General features: G+C 57.2%; 1 protein-coding gene across 3 annotated transcripts; it reads right to left on the bottom strand.

The window, feature by feature from the left end:
• Positions 1 to 183: 183 nt before the first annotated feature.
• Positions 184 to 10,109, bottom strand: ZYX (zyxin). 3 transcript variants are annotated; one of them, XM_060108193.1, is made up of 10 exons: positions 10,016 to 10,109; positions 8,933 to 9,146; positions 8,250 to 8,449; positions 8,016 to 8,108; positions 7,376 to 7,900; positions 3,005 to 3,125; positions 2,693 to 2,862; positions 2,370 to 2,548; positions 1,338 to 1,458; positions 184 to 757 (listed from the first exon to the last, which is right to left on the bottom strand). In XM_060108193.1, the coding sequence occupies exons 2-10, from the start codon at positions 9,132 to 9,134 to the stop codon at positions 653 to 655; spliced, it is 1,716 nt and encodes a 571-aa protein (XP_059964176.1). In that variant the 5' UTR covers positions 9,135 to 9,146; positions 10,016 to 10,109; the 3' UTR covers positions 184 to 652. The 3 variants fall into 3 exon arrangements, with proteins under 3 accessions (XP_059964176.1, XP_059964175.1, XP_059964177.1); XM_060108192.1 differs by lacking the exon at positions 10,016 to 10,109 and adding an exon at positions 9,277 to 9,385; XM_060108194.1 differs by lacking the exons at positions 8,016 to 8,108; positions 10,016 to 10,109 and adding an exon at positions 9,277 to 9,385.
• Between the last annotated feature and the right edge of the window lie 4,610 nt (positions 10,110 to 14,719).

The raw sequence follows: 14,719 nt of genomic DNA, 5'->3' as shown, positions 1-14,719 counted from the left end.
AAAAGTAAAAAGATACTTGTGGGAGTTGGGGGAGGGTTTAATATATATTATATACATATACATATATATTTTTGTTAATAAACAGAAACTGAATTTTCAACTTTACCCCAGGGTTTCTATCCCTCTCTCTCCTCCATCTCACCCTCGAGGGCTGTAGGCACAAAAGAGTCCAACTACTAAGAATTCTGGAAAACATCTTTTATTTGTAGCTGTAGCCACAACCTGGCAGCACAGGGGTGGGTGGGAACGTCCAGGCTGGTGAGCCCAGCCCAGCCTCCCAGCAGGTCAGGGCGTTTCCCGGCCCTCAGCAAGCAGAATAAGAGGCTGCTCGAGGGCCGAGGGCATTGGTGCAGCAGTGAAAGCAGCAGCGCTCAGTCTGGTGCCCCCTCAGGTGGGGAACCTAGACGATGGTGGGTGGTCCCTGCAGGATCGGGGAGGACTGGACCCCAGGGCTGGGACTCCGCAGCCCTAGGCCATGTTGGGTGGGGCCCTGAATCAGGGCACAAGGGATACGGGGGTGGGGTCTGGTATGGAGGGAGGGGCTCGACATCAAAAACTAACTGTGGGGAGGGTGAAGGGGGGAGGTGTTCTCATTGTGGGGGGTCGGCTAATGGGGAATGGATTTGCAGTCAAGAAGGGTGCCAGTCCTCGCTCAGGTCTGGGCTCTGGCGGTGTGGCATTTCCGGCAGAGCACGTGGCCATCCAAGGGGAAGCAGCCGTTGTCGTCCGCCTCAATGGACAGTGGCTTCCCACAATCCTGGGAGAAGGAAAAAGAGCACACTGGTGGGGAGGCCCCTAAGCACCCCACCTCCCCTCTTTAAATTAGGAAGGCCAGGTGCGTCATGGCTCAGCCAGGCCCTCGTTGTCTGTCTCCCAAATCACAGCCACCTCCATTCCTATCCCCGCCTCCATCACCACACTTTCACTGTTGTCCCCTAGGACTCTCCCCAGGAGGACGGGCAGTGGGTAGAGCCGCTTCCGAGGCGCCCACCCCAATAAAGGATGTGCGGCCTCTCCCACCTGTCTCACCTCTATTCTGACTCTGCTTTAACCTCACTGAGACCCCCAGCCCTACCAAAACAAAACAACACGCTTCCCTCCCATCGGCCGGTCCCCTTTCTTGGTCTATCGGAAACTCAGTGACCTCACAGAGGACCCACACCCCGCTGTCCTGGAGTGACGGGGAAGCATCTCTGCTGGGCGGGCGTGGATGCCGCCACTGTCCACCCTCAAAACTGCAGCACTGATTCCCTCCAGGGCCTGGCGCTGTCCATTGCTCAGCTGGTGAGCAGCGTCCCACCACCTCCCATCCCCAGGGGGCCGGAGTGATGGCCAACCTCACACTTGTAGCACTTCATATGGAAGTTCTTGTCCAGAGCGACCACACGCACGGTCTCCTCTCGGCCAGGCTCAGGCATGATGGGCTCTGTGCAGACGGAGCACCTGGGGGCATACTGCCTGCGGGGCAGAGAGCCGGGTGCGAGTCAGAATGGGGGCGAGGGGCACCGGCGCTGCCCCCAAGAGCGCAGGGAAATGAGATGGCACACTTCTTTGCCCGCCTTGCCTCACATCTCTAGGTCGAAGAGGCTCAACAGAAAGGCCTAAGACTGGCCACCGTCACTGGCCCTCATCAGGGGAACTGCCCACCTCTCCCGTCACCCTCCCGAAGTACCATCAGCTCCAGGAACCTCTGCCACCAGGTCCTTACCCCCTGCCATACCCACCCTGCAGCTCCTGCAGAAAGCACCCCCAGAGGACCCCATACCTGGGACCCCATACCTGGAACCCTGCCCCTCGCCTACCCCGCACCTCTGGCTGCCTCTGCCCAACTGCTGAGGGGCACAGAGAGGTGTGACGTTCTGGCCACCCAAGGTGAAGCCCTGAAACGTACGCCTCCCACACACTCAGAGGTGGGAATCCGAGTCTGCAGCGCCCCTGCTCCCGCCCTTAGCTGCATCATGGGATTCTGCCAGTGGCCTGAGCAAGTAGCCACCTTGTAAACACTGTTTCTAAGGGGAAACCCGAGTTCCAAACAGCTGATCTCCAAAAGAACTTTTAGAATCCAGCCTGTGTGTGAGATGAAGTCACTCCAGCACTCAGTGCTGAATGCAAGACCACACCCAAAATAAAGAGAGCCATGGGCCGGGGGAAAGGGACAAGCCAGCAGCAAGACTTCCTATCCAGGCCAAAGGCCGCTGGACAGCTCAGTCCATAAGAACTGGTCTCTGCTGTCTACAGACAGGATGTGGGGACAGAAAGCAAGTCCAGGGGTTTGGAGTTGTCTTGGGGTCAGGGGGAAGCCTGGCTCCCAGAAATATGGGAGCTGGCGCCCAGAGAAGAGCCCGGCGGCGGGGGTGGAGGGTCCTCACCTGTGGTAGTCGGGGACGCAGTGGGGCCGGTTGGCCGGGTCCACGATGAAGGCGGTGCCCTCAAGGGGGCAGGCGCAGACCACACAGGTGAAGCACTGTGGGTGGTAGGCCTTGCCTGTGGCCCTCAGCATGCGGTCAGTGATGGGCTGTCCACAGGCGTTGCACTTCTCCAGGGTGTCCTGAGGAGTCAGTGGCAGGAGGTTGGCAGGGAGCTGGCACCCACGGGCCAGCTGCCAGGGCACGTCTGCCCCCCGCTCGCCCCCCGCCCACCTCCCCCAACCCCGGGCTGAGCCCCTGGTGTCCCCAGCCCGACCCTGACTCACAGTATAGCAGCCCTCACAGTACGGCGCCCCCTCCAGGCTGTAGAACTGCTGTCCCTGCAGCCGCTGCTCACACTGATGGCAGGTAAAGCAGGCGATGTGGAACAGCTGCCCCAGAGCGCGCACCGCGGGTTGAGCACGTGCCAGGGGCTGGTGACACCGGCCACAGGACTCTGGGGAAGCCGCAGAGATGGAAGTGAATGGGACGAAGGGCGTGAAGCTTGCAGGGGCTGAGCTGGCCTGGGCAGGGAGTGGAACCACAGACAGCGGGAAGCACGGGAACGGAGACGTCCCTGCGGGCGGGCGGGGGCTCACCGCTGGCCGTCACGTTCTGCCTCTGAGGATGCTCCATGTCCTGCATCAGCTGCTGCGTCAGCTGCTCCAGCTCCTCTACCTCTTTCAGGGTCAAGGTTCCTGGGGCCCCCGAGGAGCGCACCTGCAACCCCAACACTTTCCTCACACTCTCTGAAGGGTCACGCCCTCCAAGAACCCGCCCCAGAAGGCTCCCCCACTTTCTTCCAAAAAGGACTAACTCCCCTCCCGTTTCCCAGATACTCAAGTTGGCTGGACCCAAAAGGCTGCTCAGCCTCCCCGCCCCCCCCCCCCCGCCGAGGCCCAGCACCATATAGGGAAGGGGAAGGGGACGACACTTCCCCCCGCTTTGCCCGGAGCCCCTGGGCGGTCACAGACAGGCCAGAAGGACTGAGCGGACGGAGGCCACGCACACAGCAGCGCAGGTCACCGAAGCACTGAACACACCAGGCCACGCGTCAACTCCACAGAGCATGCTGGGACACGGCCCCCGTGAAGAGACCGGCACGCGACGGCGTGTGCACCCACGCGCGCGCACACACCTACCCGTCCCGCCGGCTGCCCAGCAGCCCAGCAGCCCCTGTCAGCGTGAGGATACAACACAGGCGGGAGGCAGGTTAAACCCCAGGGCTGTCTGCAGGAGCCCAGCCCCCAGCTCCCACGAAGAGGTCCTGGGGTCCCTCCTTAGAAGGGGTTCCTGGACCACCTGACCCCGGTCCCTTCCCAGTAGGCCTCAGAGAAGGGCCACTCTCTAGGCCAGCCCAGCCCTCCTGTTAGGGGATCCTGAGACAGCTGGAGACTGGGGGTTGGGGTGAGGTTAGGGGGGCAGCGCCAGGAACCCTGAGATCTCCCGGGAGGAGGCGCTGCAGGGGCTGTCTGGCCTGTAGCAGCATTTCCAGGACACGGTGCCATGGGAATGCTGGGTGGGTCTCCGTTACTAAGTCCACCCGGGACCGAGGTCCCCGATACTGAATGCTCTACGTACCTGCCCATGCCTTCACCCGCCTACCACCCGGAACTCAAAGCCTCCCCACTCCCTCCTCCTGTGGCCACCTTCCCCTCAGCCCTGGCTCTACCACCCTCACACCTGCCTGCATCCAGAGTTGCATCCTCCCGGGGAAGCACAGATCCATTGATGCTCCAGCTCTCAGCCATTTTCCCCACGGACTCCTGCTACCTCCTGCCCGTAACTGACTGTGTAAGTCCCCTGTAAGCCCCCTCTTCTATGTAAGCTTCACCTTTTCCTCTCCCAGTCATCCCTTCCTGGCATCTCGGGGACAGACAAAGAGGACACAGCCAGCCCTTTGTCTCTGGTGCCACTTAAATGCCTCTTCCATTCTTTAGTATGAACTATTCAGACATCAGCCCTCCTTGGGTACCCACGCTCCCCCACGACACACTCAATCCAGCCACTGTTTTCCCTCTCTGCCTGCGAGCACCGATGTCCCAGCTTCAACAGGCATGGCACTCAGACCTCTGCAACTCCAACAGCTCCAAACGTCCCTCCAGCTCAGGCACCTTCCACCATGGGACAGCCTGGACCTGAGATTTATTGGTCTCTGCCTCCAAGACCCTGGGCTTGACCTCCCAACCATCACCTCCTCCCCCTTTTCCCATCCACACGTACTGAACGAACCTGCTCAGAAAGGCTTTGGTTCCTCTGACTCCCAACCCTCTCCACGTGCCTTCTGCATCCAGCCATTCTGGCTTGCCTCCCCTGAAGCCCAGCCCCTCGACCATCGACTCCTACAAGGCTCTCATGGCCACTCCTGCCACCTTCAGCCACCACCGCTTATCTGATCCAATCTCAACCCTGGGTCACGCCACCACCCGCTTCCTGCTTCTGCCTCCCAACTGCAGAAAGTAGGTGGAGAGATCCCTGAATGCTGCAGAGGGAGTTCACCAAACACGGCAGCGCCCTCCGGCCCTCCAGCCTCAGCTCGGCTGCCTGGTATTTGGCTCCCGTGGGTTCCCAGTCGCCTTCCCCACAGCAGCTGTTCCAAACCCTTCCATCTCCTCCAGCCCCCAACTGCGTCGTCGTCGCGCCCTGGCTCTCACGGATGACCTCACCTCCTACGTGACTGAGGAGCTGGGAGCTGGCCCGCTCGAGCTCCCTCTCCACGCAAGACTGCGGCCACACCTGCGGCCACACCGTCCAGGATCTCTGGGCTGGGAAAGCCCTGGGGGCGGGGCGGTCACCAGCAGCGCTCTCCTCCCCGCTCTCAGGCAGAACCCCTCTTCCACGGGCTTCTTCCCCCTGGTTCCCACCCATACCTGAGCCCTCCTCCCCTAATGTCAGAGACAGACAGACAGACAGACAGACAGACAGACAGACACACACACACACACACACAGAGCCTTCCTCTTCCTGCCAACCTCTGAGAACAGGCCACTCTGGCAACTGCCTTTTCTCACCATCCACTCACTGCTCAACTGTGTCCCCACCACAGGACATAGCTTCCGAGTCATCCAATCTCTGGCCTCATTTCAGTCCTCATCCTCCTCCGACTGAAGAGCTCCTCGGACATCACTCTTCGCTGAGATGCCACCTGATCTGTGACTCTCCTCCTGCCATTCTTCCCCCTGGTCCAAGGTTCTTCCCAGGGACCCGGCCCCTCCTGTGTAAGTGTCCCCGGGGCTTCAGTATCACCACATACAACCACTGCACATAGGCGCACCTCGAGCCCAGGCCCTCTCCTGCCACCCATCCCCCGTTTCTAACTGAATGACAGTTGCAGCTGAAAGAAGGTCCTCCTGGAACCTGTTGCTCAACAGGCTGACAGCTGGACCCGCCTCTTCCGGTCCACACCATTTCCCCTTCTGGACTTCTCTATTTTGTCAGCAACACTATCATTCCCCAACACACCAGGGCTTTTTTTATTTTATTTTTTTAACCCCTCTCCCTCCTCTCGCAACTGTGTCAGTTACTGAGCCTGGAGGCTCTTCCTCTGTAAAAGCTCTCCTCTCCGGACCTTATTTTTCATTTCCACTAATGTTACTGTCGCCCAGGAGGGAATCCCCACACGTCGCTGACCTCCTGCGTCTAGTCCACACCTTGGCTGGAAAAACTTTCCCAAAAGCTTCCAAAAGCACGGCTGTCACCAGACCTCCCCACCCAGGCACACACCACCTCAAAAATCATTACTGCCTCTCCAGGACCCACAGGCTCCCTGGGTGCGCTATTTCATTTCCTTCCCACTATGCGCCCTCCCACCTCTCTAAGCATGGCTCTATAATTTCCCCACAGGGACCTTCCACTTTCTATCCTCCAGACACCCCTGGTGTATCTGTGCCCTTGAGTTTTGCTCATGCTGTTCCCACCCGAATGCTCGTCCCTCTCCTCTCTGGATTCTTAATTCCCACTATCCTTCAAGGCACACGAGCACCATGATGCCTTTCCCTAACTTCCCAGACTCAACGTTGACTCCCTGTTTGGAGTTCCTGTAACATAGGATTCTGCAAAACTCATTGGCACTTGGCATCTCTTCCTACCCTGTGCCTGTACACACACAGACATCCATGCTGTCAGTTAACTCCGTGGCTGGTTGGACTAGATAGGTGACTGGCAGGGTCCCTTCAACCCAGAAGATCAGTCTCCTGCACTGGAAGGCATGAATGGCCAGGCAGGAATGATAACTGTTCTGCTTTGGGCGTTCATGTGCTGGATACAGACCCACAGCACTTTCCACACTTTAGCTCACTTAATCTTCCACACTTTAGCTCACTTAATCTTCCCAACCATTGTAAGGATGGATAGTGAACTGAGGCTCAAAGTTCACCTAACTTGCCTGGGGTCTTGTGAGCCACAATTCTATTCCAGGTCCACTGGCGCCCTCGGGCTCAACCCTTTTGCGATCTCTTCCCTCCCGAGTACAGAGCACAGTGCCTGGCACTGAGCAGAAGCTGGCTGGCTCAGCCAGTGTTTACCAGTGACTCTTATCACCAGATGGGCCCTCGAGCAGTGAAAGCGCTCAGAGGAGCAGAGATTAACTCAAGACTCCAAGAAGGGGGAAGATCTGAAGTTGGACTGGTGATGATCTCATCCTTCCTCTTTAACTTTCTGGGGCAGGGCGCAAGGGAAGGTCAACCAAATCCTCCTCCTAACTCAGAGCCTGTGTGCTCTCCCCCACCCCCCCACCCCCCCCCCCCGACTCCCAGTCGGGCCCCACCCAGCCCCAGACCCTGCCAGGCTCTCCTCCAGAAGTGCTTTCTCTTGCCATTGTCCCACCATTCCAACCCCAGAGGCTGAAAACTATCCCACCACCCCACGCCCACCCCACTTTCCAGGACCACCTTCCTCCTCATTCTCGGACTCCTGACTTAGCCCTGCCCCCAGCCCCCTGGTGTCAGCCTGGTCTTCCCACCCTCCCTCACCTGGTTTTGGTTTTGAGCCGGTGGGGGCACTGGGTGCTGCTTCTCCTGCACTTGGGGCTTCTCCTTCTGCTGAGCATAGGTGAAGCTGGGGGGCTGAGGGGAGCCTGTGCCAGTGGAAGAGGGAGCTTCAGGGGGCCCCAACTTCTGAGTGGGCTGTGACCCGGGTCCACCTGGAGCTCCAGGGCTGAACTTGGAAGCCACAGGAGTAAACTTGGGAGTCACTGGAGAAAACTTAGGGGCTGGAGATGGGGCAGGGGGACCTCGGGGCTGGGTGTTAGCCAAAGGCACAGGCTGGGGCTGGGGCTGGACATGGAGCTGGACCTGAGGCTGGGCCTGGGCCTGGGCCTGGGGCTGGGACTGCACGTGGAATTGTGTCTGGCTCTGAGGCTGAGCCTGCGACAGAGGCTGGGAGCTAGCAGGGGACTTCCAGGGAGGCAGGGGTGCTGTGCCCCCAGCTGCAGGCTTAGAACTGGACTTGGAAATGAATGGAGTGGTGACCGGTGGGAGTACATATCCAGATGACACCTGCAAGGGAAGGCAGAGGGGAGAGAGAAGTGCCTTAGAGAGACTACTGCCCTCCATAACTCCATTCCCACGCCCTTCCTCCCTGCCCTGCCTTTCCTACTCTCCTGCCCCTTACCCGGGCTTTGAAGGGATCATTCTTGGTCATGTCATCCAGCAACGAAGACAGAGAGTCGATCTCCAGATCAATACTGCTCACCTTCTCCCTGGGCTAGAGGGTCAGGGGTCAGAGCACCCATCCCAGTTCTCCACTGCCACCCCACCCCCCATGAGGGCAGAGATGCGGGGAGGTCAGCGGAGACGACCTTTCCTTGGGGTGTCCACTGTAGCTGCCTCTCCCAGGCCTCCATACCTGTGGTGGGAGCTGTATGGGGGCCTCAGGCCCTCCCTCCTCCACTAGCGGAGGCGGTGGGGAAGGGAAGATCTCCTCCTCCAAAGGCGCAGGGGGAAACGGTTCCTCGATCGGGGGAGGGGGAGGGGGGAAGGCACCTCCCAGAGCGCCCTCGGCGTCGTCGGCCTCCCCAAGCACGGGAGGAGGCGGTAAGGGAAAGTCTGGTGTTGGAAGGAGAGAGAGGGCAGTCAGCAGGGACCCCTCTACGCTTCCTTCAAGTTCCCTTCCTTGAAGCAGCAGCTCTAATCCCTAACCCAATAGCTCTCTGGAGGGTCCTAGAGCGTACGGGAAGTCAACGGGGTGGGGGGCTGGGCGCAGGACGCCCTGGGAGCACTGGGTCAGGAAAGGCCGGGGCTCAGCCGAGGAGTGGTACATCTCCCATTACACTACGGAAAACGGACCCAGAGGGGAAGATTGGTGCCCCACATTCCCGCCTCCCACCCCCAGGCGGGAGACCTGGAACAGTCCCAGGAGCCCTGGCCACCAGCCATGAGCTCCACGATGAGGTAAGAACATCTGCTCGGGACTCGGTGGCTGCGCCCAGCCCCCTCCGCTGCGACCTCTCCAGACATCCCCAAATTCCTGAAACCACTCCCCCCAGGCCGGCGCCCGCCGAGGTCCAGCCCCCAAGCTCGGCCACATACCTTCCGGGGGCGGCGGGGGAATCTCGCCCACGCGGCCCATCTGTGCGCGTTGGGCCCCAGCGGCCGAGGGAGGCTCGCTGTCCCCGGGCCGGAAAGGATTCACTTTGGGCTTTGGGGCCACCACCGGGCCGAACTTCTTCTGCGGGGCGTAAAAAACTGGAGCCGAGACGGAGATCGCGCGAGGCGGGCGGGGGGCCGCCATGGCCAGGCCGTGCTGTGGGGGGTGGGTGGCCGGGTTACGCAGCGCCGAGCCGGGCAGAGGACCCCCTCGCCGGCCCGGCTCCCCTCTGCGCCCCCGACCCCCGAACCCGTGGGCGGCCGCGGAGCGGCTCCCCGCGCCTCACCGCGGGCCGGAGCGTGCGCGCCGCGTCTCGGGTGGCCGCCTCGCAGCCGGGTCCGCGGACTCTGCGTCCCGGTCCCGAGCTGCCTCCAGCCCGGCGGGGAGGGACGCGGGAAGAGGGAGGGAGGGAGAGGGCGGGGAGAGAGCGGCGCCGAGACCATACAAGGAGCGGCCCGGGGAGGGGGCGGGGAGAGGCAGGGAGGGCGGACGGGGCAGGAAACTCCCCCAGGAAGGGGCCCTGATCCTGCCCTGCGGCCGGAGGCTTCAGCAAGGTCCTCCCGCCCCCGCTCCCCCCGCCCCCGCCGCCCCCGCCGCCCCGGCCGGGCACGGACCGCCCTCCCCAAACACAGGCCTCTGATGTCATTTCCTGACTTGACCCCCTCCACACTCCGGCGGGTGCCCGAGATCTGACTCACGGTCCCCACTCCGGGCTACGCCGGCGGAGGTCGGGCGGGGGCCCCAGAGGTGCCCAAGCAGCCCGGTGGCGCCTCCGCCCCGGCCCAACCCCCTCCTCTCCGGGCCTGCAGTTACCTGCCTCCGCCACCTCCAGTGGCTCCTCCGCCTTCCCAGCCAGCCGCCAGCCCCGCGCCCCAAATCCCCTCCGGGTCAGCCCAGACAGGAGGGACTGGGATGGAACTGGGCTCCTAGGTGGACGGGGATGGTGAGTGGGGGGCGTCCTCCCCGCCTACGGCCCCCTAGGCCCTCTGTGCCCTGGGGCAGGAGTGGGCGGTGTGAGCACGAACCTCAAGGATCCTTTGGGGGATCCTAACTTCAAATCCTGGGCAGCTACTTAAGGCTTCGAGGAATTCGCATCACCCGCGACCCGCCTGCGGATCGGTTAAACATTGCAGGAGGGAGAGTCGCGGCGGGTGGGGCCAGGCAATGGAGGTGGGAGGGCGGGGCGGAGCGGAGGCGAGAGCGGCCAGCGCGCTTGGGGCCGGGGAGAACGGACGTGGGCGCTGGCTGCAAGTCTGCGCTGGTCCTTTTTCGCCCACCATGACCCACCCCTCGAGGAGGCGGTGCGCGGCCGGGCGGCCCTCGGGGGATTCGGAGACTGCGCTCGGTGGAGCCCCCCATTGGTCCGACCGGATTCCTCAGCCTTCTTGTGCCCTAGGTCACAGGAAAGGGACAAACCTGGGTTCGTTCTTTCTTTCTCTTGTCTTTGTTTTAATTGAACATGGAAACTTACCGAATTGCCTCCTGAATTATTCCACACTCACTACCTACAAACTATGGATTCACATGGCCTTTTGGCTTGTAAGTCCAGCGTATCACCCTCAGACGCTTCCTTTTCTCTCACTCTGTACTGCCAGACTTCACTGCCATCTAAGGCAGTCCCCTCGTGCACACTCTACTCAGTATTTCCAGTCCCTGGCCTTCCAAATTGGCTACATCCTACGGTCAACCAGCATCTGCGCTACGCTTTAGAGATTGTCCAGACTCACCCCTTACATTTACCATGAGAAAACAGGCTGGGAACTTAAGAGATGGGCCCAGGGTCATGCCCAGTAAGCTGCAGGATCTAGACTAGAACTGGGTCTCTTTGAGGGCTCTGATGTCACAGCTCATTCCTCTCCACCCTGGTGTCAGGTGAAGCAACCCTGGGTACAGGAGGGCAGCGTGAGGTCAGGGGGGGAGAGACCCAGCCGGAGTGCCCAAACTAAGGGACAAGTCTCTTTGTTCTCTCCGCATCATTTTCTCCATGTATAAAAGAGTGATGATATTTAATCCATGTACCTTATTGAATTATATAACGAAATAAATGCAATATCATATCTGAAAATGCTGTGTAATACCCAGTATTATTATTCAATTCGCAGTTCTGACAGGTTAACCTAAAGCCATTTTCCCCATATGTCCCCTTCCAGGTTGCCAGGCACGTCTCTCATGGGCCTTGGTTTATGCATGCCGTCTCCTTCCTTCAACTTGATCAAATATTTAATTATACCTAAGACTACCTCTTTGTCTCCTTCTCAGACCCCACTGATCTTTCTTTTCTCTGGTGTCTTATTGCCTTTGTCACTGGTATTTCTCACAGCCACAAGCATGTGTAACCATGTATAACATAAAGCATGCAGTGCAGACCTTCTCTGACACACATAAGCTGGTCCTGGGCCTGTCCCTGTGAAGATCTGCTAGAAATTTGATACTAGATTTCCTGTGAGACCAAAAGTCTCATCGCCAATCCTTCAAAACATACCCACGGGCCTCCCTGGTGGCGCAGTGGTTAAGAGTCCGCCTGCCGATGCAGGGGATACGGGTTCGTGCCGCGGTCTGGGAGGATCCCATATGCCGCGGAGCGGCTGGGCCCGTGAGCCATGGCCGCTGGGCCTGCGCATCCGGAGCCTGTGCTCCACAACGGGAGAGGCCACAACAGTGAGAGGCCCGCATACCGCAAAAAGAAAAAAAAAAAAAACATACCCACTTAGGAAAGTTAGGAAGATGGTTTCCAGAAAGCATCATGACAGTAAAAGCCATCTGCCCTCTAAATGTCTCCTTAAGGAATGTGCATGTGCAAAATATAGTATATTTAATTGTTAGGCAGCTGAACCTATTTATAAGTCAAGAATAGAAGAGTGCATAGGCAAGCGCAGTTTTACTGACAGCTAAGAGCATTCGGGATGCAGAATGCTATTCGGGAAGCTAAGAGTTTTAAGCCAGTCATTGTAAATACAGGTAGAAACACAGAATATTCCAGAAGGACAGATTCACTAGGCCAGGATGTCTCAAGTGGAGTTGCAAGGTCAATGCTTTTAAAATGCACACAACCAAAATAAATAAATTAATTTAATTAAATGCACACAATGAATAGGAGCAGTCCTAATGATTTTTAGTTAGTTTTCTTAAGTAAGCAATTCTAATTGATCTCCTCAGGTACTGTGTGTAAAGTGTAGTGCATAAGTAGATGTTCCACCTAATCGTTTCCAACAGCTTGAGGCCAGACAAGAGAGAGGAAGTAAGAAAATGGGCAGTGACCTTTGCTATTTAAAACATCTCTACAGACCTCCAAGGATTTATATCCACCAGGTGCCAGAAAGTTTTCTTCAAGGGCACACAACATAAAGTAAGAAGTTAGAAAGTAGTAAAGAAAAAGAAGCAAAAAAAAAAAAAAGGAAGGGGGCTTCCCTGGTGGCACAGTAGTTGAGAGTCCGCCTGCCGATGCAGGGGACACGGGTTCGTGCCCCGGTCCGGGAAGATCCCACATGCCGCGGAGCGGCTGGGCCCGTGAGCCATGGCCGCTGAGCCTGCGCGTCTGGAGCCTGTGCTCCGCAACGGGAGAGGCCACAGCAGTGAGAGGCCTGCGTACTGCAAAAAAAAAAAAAAAAAAAAAAAAAAAAAGGAAGGAACAAGGGCAATGGCAAAAAAATAAATTCTGAAATGAGAAGAGGGAGGGATGCAATCACGAGGTCCTTTCCATATGCTGGCTGCAGACGGACAGAGGGTCAATTATGTGCCAGGTGCTGTGCTAGGCTCACAAACAACAGCAAGAACAGCAACCACCGTAACAACCACGACAACAGCACACACTTAGATAAAGCTTAGCATGGGGTGCTAAGCACAATACCTATTACCCCACTTAATCTTCACAATAAACCTGTGAGAAATGTACATTATTATCCCATTTTTCAGTTAAGAAAACTGAGGCCAAACGGATGTTAGATTTTCCACCTCCTAAACTGCAGAAAGTTTCTTGCAATGCAAGTATTTTATTATTTGAATAGAGCCCTGCCCGCTACTTACGTCCTTGCACTGCATCACTTGCTCCCTCAGGAGCCCCCTCTTGGTGCATCTACAGCCTCTTCAGGTCAGCCTCCAACTCCATCCCCCACTTTAAGTCCTTGGGCCACCATTTTCTTCTTCCATTACATCGTACCATCAAATTGTGTCTGTCTGTCTCTCTGTCCATCCGCATATGTGTATACACACACATGTTTTGTGTATGTGATATATATATATGTATTATATATTTGTGTAATAGAACATTTCCAGAGGCTTCTCAAAGAATTGTTAACAGTGTGGTTGGTGTTAGGGCATAGAATTGGGGGAAGGCAGAAGTCTTTTATAGCTGTTTTTTTCTCCATGAATACGTATTACTCTTATCATTTTAAAAAAGGAAAAGAAAGGAGAGAAATGACAGAGACATCATCTCTTTTTCCTTATATCAGAGTGTTTTCTTGCACTGAATACTGGGTGCATGTGGTCTACAGCTTTCCCACTTCCTCCCAAATTTACTCCTCTCTTAGTCCCCACTTGCATTTGCTTGTCAGGACAAAAGAATCTCTCATCCATGGGACTGCAGGCATGATGGAGGGTAGAGTGGGAATGGAGGTGGGGGGGTGTGAAGTGCCCAGCAAGGCCCAGGGATCTTTGTGGCAAAGCCAAGGAAGAGCAGCTCCCTGCTCTGCCCAGGGGCACCTACACCCCGCGCCCCACCCCTCCAGTCTACCCCTCATCCCCCTCCCTACGCCCACCTCCACAATGGAAGGGATGAACTTAAAGCCACAGATACCCCCCTTTTCCTCCTTTCTTCCTGACATCAGAACATCATCGTCTGTGCACTTTTCTCTTCCATTCCCCAGCCTCAGTTCAACCAATATTTACCAATAACGTCTATGTTATAGGCACCCGGGATATAAAGATAAATCAGCCCAGTTCTTTCCCTCAAGGTACTCTTGATCTAGAGTAAAAACACTTAAGTAGGTATTTTAATATAATCAAGTAAGTGCTAAGATGAGATTACAAAGTTTTCACCCACCCAATAGTGCTGGCTTGGCATGGCTACACTAATTACAATAGCTGGGTGGACTTCTCATTATTTAAACTTCATTATTATTATCCCACCAGGTCTGAAGCAGCAGTGAGGATTCCAGGACTAGGGGAGCAAAGCCTGCATAGCGCGTTTAGGGAACAGAGGTCAAAAGAGACACGGGGACTCCCCTGGTGGTGCAGTGGTTAAGAATCCACCTGTCAATGCAGGGGACACGGGTTTGACCCCTGGTCCGGGAAGATCCCACATGCTGTGGAGCAACTAAGCCCACGCGCCACAACTACTGAGGCTGCATGCCACAACTTCTGAAGCCCACGCGCCTAGAGCCCGTGCTCCGCAACAAGAGAAGCCACCGCAAAGAGAAGCCCGCGCGCAGCAACGAAGGCCCAACGCAGCCAAAAATAAATAAATAAAATAAATTTTTAAAAAAAGAAGAAGAAGAGGCACAGAAGTCTCCATACATCCCAAGGTCTGAGCCAGATGGTCACCGAGAGAGCCTGCAAGCATCAGCCAGGCAGAAATGTGTGGTGGTCATAGGGGTAGAGCAAGGCAGATGGTCAGATGGCAAAGAGTCAGCAGCCAAGGGAGCTGGGAAAGGCAGACAGGAAAGGAGGCCCAAGCACCGACAGCAGCACAGGCAGGTTGCTGGCACTGAGGCCGCCGCTAGCGGAGCATCTGC

This window comes from Mesoplodon densirostris, chromosome 9 (assembly GCF_025265405.1).
Source record: "Mesoplodon densirostris isolate mMesDen1 chromosome 9, mMesDen1 primary haplotype, whole genome shotgun sequence".
Lineage (NCBI taxonomy): Eukaryota > Metazoa > Chordata > Mammalia > Artiodactyla > Ziphiidae > Mesoplodon > Mesoplodon densirostris.
This window is presented reverse-complemented; position numbering and strand designations above follow the sequence as displayed.